Consider the following 6857-nt stretch of genomic DNA (forward strand, 5'->3'; position numbering starts at 1 on the left):
GGGCCAGAAAGATGGCCTAGCAGATAAGACGCTTTGCCTTGCACACAGCTGACCTGGGTTCAGTCCCCAGCACTCACCAGAGCCCCACCAGGAGTGAGTCCTGAGCACTGAGCACAGAGCCAGGAGTAAGCCTGAAGCATTGCCAGGTGTGGGTTATTCCCTCCACCTCAAAAAAAGACAGTCAGTGAATGACATATGCAAACAGTTAACATATATACAGGAAGTGTGTGTGTGTGTGTGTGTGTGTGTGTGTCTGTGTGTGTGTGTTTTGGTTTTTGTTTTGGGTGACACCTGGCGAGGCTGAGGAGTAATCCTGGCTCTGCACCCAGGAATTACTCCTAGTAGTGCTAGGGGGACCATATGGGATGTCAGGGATCGAAACTGGGTCAGCCATGTGCAAGGCAAATGCCCTCTCCGATGAGCTACCTCTCCACTCTCAAAATATATCACAAATATTTTACTTCACAAGTAATGGAATACAAGTTAAAGTGATATACACTTTATCATAATAACAACAATTAGTGGGGGAAATCTCATTTTTTTAATGTCTTTAGAAGTACAGGGAGATAGGCATTTTCATTCCTGCTAGTGGGAATATAATTAATAAAACTGAAAGTAATTTGACAATTAGCAAAAAACAAATTAACAAAAAAGAGATCTTTTAAAATCTCTTAATCAATCCATTTAGAGGGATATCATCGAGGGAAATATTCCAAAATCCAGAGAAAACTTTGGCCTTCATTTACTCTTTCCAGGGTTAGACTGGAACCTTTATGCACAATTTAAGTATCCAGAAAGGAAATTAAATATCCATTCAGAGGACAGGTACATAATTATTAAAAATGGCAACCAGTGAATTTTAATTAACTTTGGGGGAAATGCTTAAATTATAATGTCAAGTTGAAAAACCAGAAAACAAAAAGTATGTATAATGAATCATTCCAACCGCATAAATAGCATGAAAGAAAGAGATGGAGCGATTGTATCTGTTCACACTTCACTGTGCTTCCCAGATTTCTGGAAGGAATGGATGACAATCAGAGAAGGCTTTCAGTCAAATTTCCCTTCTGCTTGATATAAAGAATAGAATCATAAGCATGATTAATAAGCTGATAAAAGATGCTTTATTTTCATTTCACTGCTCTTCCTCCCATTTTAAGTTAAGAAACTGAGAGTTGAACTCAAGGAAGGAGGTGGATGGACTGGATCCAGGGATTGGGCTCAAGAGCTCAGAGAAGGACACCGAGGGGCAGAGCAAAGGTTCAGAACGGATTAGGGAGTTCTCAGGGGCCCCCAGCATCATTTACGGGGTAACATGGCCAAGATCCAGCCAAAAAATGAAAGGAAAGGGAAAGCAAACAGATTACCTAGTGGAAATTGATATAAGCATGGAAAAGGTGGGTTTCAGTGGGTAAAATTGTGGGTAAAAGGTTTTCTCCTTCCTCTCTTTTCAGTTTTTTTATAAAGCGATCTTAACTTTTTTTTTTTTAATTTTTTTGGCTTTAGGGTTACACCTGGAGATGTTCAGGGGCTGATTCCAGGCTTTATGCCTGGCAGTGCTTGGGGGGACCATTTGAGATGACAGGCTCAAACCCTCGGCCGTGTGCAAGGCAGACACCCCCACTCACTGTACTATTGCTTTGGTCCCAAAACTTTGAAATTTTTCTTTATGTTTAAAGAAAACCCATTTGAGTTCACTGAACTGTGAGCAGCAGAGAGGAAACAGACCCTGCATTCTGCCACTCCCAAGGAGATTGGGAGCTGGGGTAGGAAGGGCGCGTTGGCCATGCATCGCTCCCATGAACAGGCCACAGCACACACAGGGGGGCTACAGGAACCCCAAGACATAGGGGGAGGAGTGTGTGTGTGTGAAAGACTGTGTGTGACTGAGAGTGTGAGGGAAACTCTCTCTCTCTCTCTCTCTCTCTCTCTCTCTCTCTCTGTGTGTAGTGGTGGGGTTTTGTGATGAGAAAATGCAGGATCCTTGAGTCTTTACCACTCAGGCCAAGCCAATTCTGCCCAGCAGTTTCTCTGCCACACACAGAGAATCATGCACAGGCATGTATGCACACACATGCACATAAATGCATTCACATGTGTGCTCTGGTGTGCATATTCCCTGAAAGCCGTGGGCCCTGGTGATTCCCCCTGCAGCCAGCATCTCCCACATAAAGCACAAAGCACATGACCTGGGGTGAGAGGGTTCCTTAGAGCCTGGCCCCTCCTTAGATCCCTTCCCAGCATCCCCCAACAGAAGGGAGGGGAACCGGGTGGGGAAGAGGGACACACTCCCTGCAGCCTTCCTCCCTGGGTCCACCCTGGGAAGAAAGAAGACAAGGACTTGTGCCCAGTGCCTGGGCATAGGGGCTCTCCTGGAAAGCCGCAGCCTAGTCCTCCTTCTGGGCAGGTTTGCTGCCCTCTTACCCCTGCACAAAGCACCTTCCCTTTCCTGCCAGGGTGTGAGGGTGCTCAGACTGTGGATAGTGGAGTGCCCAGGGTGTGACACTTGGGGACAGTGAGGGGGCGGTGCAGGGGAGAAGGTGTGGTGAAAGGTTCTGGGGCGAAGGGGGCTGGCCGCGAGGGAGTCTGGGGTTCAGCCTGGGGTGCCCAGGGATCACAGGGGAGCTTGAGGAGCTGGTGGAGGTGGGTGAAGGGGGAGGTCTGGGCGGTACCAGCGGGGAGCGAGCAAGGAACTCAGAAGTCAGATGCCTGTGCCCCGCCGGCCGGAGTTTTAGTTCTTAGCACTGACCGCACTGGCCTGAGGTCACACAGCCAGAAGGGCTGACCCAGTAGCTGGAGTCTCTGTCCCAGAACGCACTGGGTCCCTGACCCTTCCAAGGTCAGAAGAAGCAGGAGGAGACGAGAGGGAGGACACTGAGGGGGCAGAGGTCAGATGAGGTGGGGAGATGAAGCGAATACAGAATGCCCCCCAAGGGGCTGCAAGGTGGTGGGTCACTTGGTGCTCCTAGGCTGTGCTCCACCCCCTATACTATTTCTCCAGCCCCAAGCCATGAATTCTTTTATGTTTGCTTGGTTTGATTTGGGGGCCACACCTGGCTATGCTCAGGGCTTACTCCTGGCTCCATACTCAGGGATCACTCCTTGTAGGCTCAGGGGACCATATGGGGTGCTGGGGATGGAGCCTGGGTTTGCACCTGGGTCTGCCAAATGCAAGGCAAGTGCCCTGCCCACTGTACTATTTCTCTATAACTATATAACTACATAAACTCTTGATGGATCATGTTGCTTAGGTGGTACTGAGGGTCACCTTAGCTCTCTCTCTTGTCCTAACGCTATTTTTCTTTCTTTCCTTGAAGTTGTTTGCTGTGGGGACCACCCCAGGAGTGCTCAGGGGCTACTCCATGCAGTGGCAGGGATAAAATCTGGGTCTCTAGCACACAAAGCGTGCACACCCGCTTACTGGGCCACCTGCCTGGCCTCTGACCTAATCCCTTGGGTGACTGTGGGTGTTTCCAACGGCCTCCCTGCCCATCAGTTACTAAAACTCAGGTGCCGTTTTCCTAAGGTGCGTTCGGCCCATCTGGGAGACGGGTGTGTTGAGCTCAGAGACCTGTATCCTCTCTTCCTGTTTCTTCTAACTCTGCCATCTGGAATAAATCCCTTGGAAAATCAGAACCAAGTAGGAGATGTCTTTGATTCTACTCAACCTGCCAACCACCTCTCTTCGACGCCCTGCTGACTTCTCTGGGGACAAAGATGGCGAGTAGCAGAGAGACCCTGTCACCTCACTAAAGTCAAGAAAACATGCACCCCCAGCCTGCCAGCCTTGCCCCATGCAGAGCGGGTGCCCTCTCCCACTTCCGCCCACGAGACCCTATTCAAGGTGAGACTTAGCAGCTCTCTCCCCCCGGCAGCGCGGGCACTATCTATGGGCTTCCTTCATTCGGATCCTTCTGTGAAAGACTGGGTGGGGAGGGGTGAGCACCCTGCCTGTTCACATCTGGAGGGATAACATGAAAACAGATTATAAAGGAGAAATGAAAAACTGCGGCGGATCCCAAAATAGCAGGCTGAGAGACTGGCGTTTCATTTGGTCCCCTCCGGCACTCCTCTAACTTACTTCGGAACCCCCCAGCACCCAGGAACCTCGGGTCTACAACTGAACCATCTGGGCTCCCAAGGTGACCCAGCAGAACTGGGGTTCCCGATTCTCCCCCTACTCTGATTGGGCCTCGTCCTAGCTCCTTCCTTCCCCTGCAGGGCAGTCAGATGCTTTTGTCAAGTGATCTGCAGCTCCAGGCTGCTCACTCTGCAGAAAGAAAAAAAGAAAACGGGGAAACAGCAAGTAAGAAAATAGAGCTCTCTCCTGGGGACCTGCAACCGCCACCTGCTTCCCTGGCCCCAGAGGCTGAGGTCAACTTCCCCTTCTTCCTAGGCTCACCGCCCTCGGAAGACCAAGACGCTGGTCCCTCCAAGACTTGCTGAGCAGACACTGGTGCAGTCTTGACCTGCTTGACAAGCGCAGGTGTCTTATGGGGGGTGGAGGGGAGCTGAGAAATGATGGAGGGGCCTGCTCTCTCTCTCTCTCTCTCTCTCTCTCTCTCTCTCTCAGAGGGGACACCAGGCACTGAGCCCCTCCACCACATTGGCGCTGCCTCTGCCTCCAGCAAGCAAACTTTGTGACTCACAGCCTCTGCCGAGGGAAGTAGCTGGGTTAAATTGGGAATGGTTCTTCTGCACCTTCCCGGCCACCACCTGAACCCCTCCCTGGCAGTCTGGATGCGAATGGCTGCTAGACCTGGGTGGGATGGACCTGAGCCCATTAAGATTCCTCTGTGAGTGAGTGAGTGTGTGTGTGTGTGTGTGTGTGTGTGCGCGCGCGACACACACACAGCAGTTGTGCAAGCTGCACCAAACAGCCGCCTCCGACACTGCCCTGGGTCTCGGCTCCCTTCCTGAGCACTGCAAGGCGGAGCACTGCTAGGCGAGCACCTGAGCGCTGGCTTTCCTTCACCCACACCAGAAGAATCCCCGGTACCCCCGCAGCGCTGCGGCGCAGCGTGAGGGGCTCGCTAACTGTTGCACACCAGTGGAGGCGGTGGCCCGGGCGAGTGGGCGAGAAAGGTCAGCGGACAGAGTTCTGGCTCCCCCCGAACTGCGTGGCGCCCTCGGCGGCCGCGTCCCGCGTCCTCACTGCGGAGGGCGAAAGTGCAAGTTGGGGGGGCCTGGGCGGACCGCGGCAGGGGCGGGCGGCGGCCAGGTCCAGCAGGGCGGCCCGCGGGTGCCGCCAGCCGCCTCCCGGGAGCCGGACACCGGGCAGCGCGAAGGCGTCCCCGCAGCGCCGGCCCGGCGTCGCGTCGCGCTGCAATTCCCCGGCACAACGCGCTTTTGTTAATTCCGCAAACGCCGGCCCGCGACCCCCTCCGCCGCGCCGCTCGGGCAGGTCTGCTCGGCGCCGGGGGCTCCTCCCCCGATCCCCGACACCCCTCCCCGCCCCAGCCCGCCGCCGGACCACCGCCCACCTGCCCCGGCGCCGGCAAACGCAGAGCCCGCAGGAGCCCCGCGAGGACCCCCGCGTCCCCCGGCCCTCGGCATCTTTGTCCTCCCAGCCCCGGCGCGAGCGCACCGCGCTGCGGGGAACCCAGCCCGGACCCCGCCGAGGGGGGGACAAAGGTGGGCGTCCCGCAAGTTTGCGAGCCCCGAGGCGGCGCCCTCCTTACCGTACATCTCCGCCAGGAGGCCGCGTCTACGCCGCGTCGCCTGCCAGCAGCCCCCGGCGGCGCCTGCCTTTCATTCACAGGCGGAGCGGCGGATGGCGGCGCCGGCGGAGGCCCGGGCGGGGCGGGAGCCGAGCGGGGCCGGGCGCGGGGGGCCGGAGCCCGCAGCCGCGCGCCCATTCAGCGGCCGGGGCTGAGCGCGGCCCGCCTCCGCCGGGGCCCGGGGCGGGGCGGGGCGGGGCCGCACCGGGGGGCGGAGACATGCTAATACGGGCGGGGACATGCTAATAGAGGGCGGGGTCTGGCCATTCGGGGCGGGGCATGCTGACACAAGGAGGAATATGCTGAAATAGGGCGGGGACATGTTAATAAAAGGCGGAGTATGGTAATATAGGCGGGGATCTGCCCATCCAGGACGGGGGATGCTAATACAGGGAGGGGTATGCCAAAATAGGGCGGGGACATGCTAATAAAAGGCGGAGTATGGTAATATGAGCGGGGATGCTAATATAGGGAGGGGAATGCTTAAAATGGGGCGGGGACATGCTAATATAAGGCGGGGTCTGCCAATATAGGGCGGGGAATATGCCCATACAGGGCGGGGATATGCTAATAACCCCTCTGCGGGCTGCAGGGACCCTCACCCGGGCCCCACAAGTTCCCTCCCTCTGCCGGCTCCTCCCAGACGCCCCTCGGGGAAACCCAGATCCCGAGACGCGCCTCTTCCCAGGCTGACACCCACCCGAGAGCGACTGTGTTTCCGCACGGTTCCCTCGGGGGAGTCACCCACCGGCTCTCCGGCTCCCTTCGCCAGCTGCCCAGCCCCCGACCGCGTGGGTCCCACACGTCCGCAGGGACTCCGGGAGCTCAGGTGTGCCCCCTGCCCCGCCCCTGTCCAGAAGGCGTGGGCTGACGTGCGCCAGGAAGATAGGCCGGACAACGGCCTTCTGGCCTCCCCCACTTGGGCCAACCCGATTGTCTAATGAACTGCTCGGCCGGGAGCTTGCTGCCCAAGAGCGTCCTTCCAGGTACGCCGGAAACGCGGCTGCGTCGCAGGGGTTGGCAGAGGTCGGCTGCTTCGTCCCCTCCCAGGTTCCTGCATGTAAGTCACGAGCCTGGCGGCCAGGATCCTCCGCAGCAGCGACCCAGGGCGACCGCTCCACCTTCTGCGCCCGGGTG

The 6857-nt window shown here is 56.5% G+C and overlaps 1 protein-coding gene across 1 annotated transcript in view; it reads right to left on the reverse strand.

Annotated features, from left to right (window-relative positions):
* Positions 1-5861, reverse strand: part of EFR3B (EFR3 homolog B) — a 79187-nt gene extending 73326 nt beyond the window's left edge. Inside the window, exon 1 of the mRNA XM_056123025.1 lies at positions 5682-5861. Within this exon, the coding sequence (XP_055979000.1) occupies positions 5682-5688 (7 nt within the window). The 5' untranslated portion in view covers positions 5689-5861. The remainder of the gene's footprint in view (positions 1-5681) is intronic.
* Between the last annotated feature and the right edge of the window lie 996 nt (positions 5862-6857).

The sequence above is a fragment of the Sorex fumeus genome, unplaced genomic scaffold, assembly GCF_029834395.1.
Source record: "Sorex fumeus unplaced genomic scaffold, SorFum_2.1 ptg000006l, whole genome shotgun sequence".
Taxonomy (NCBI): domain Eukaryota; kingdom Metazoa; phylum Chordata; class Mammalia; order Eulipotyphla; family Soricidae; genus Sorex; species Sorex fumeus.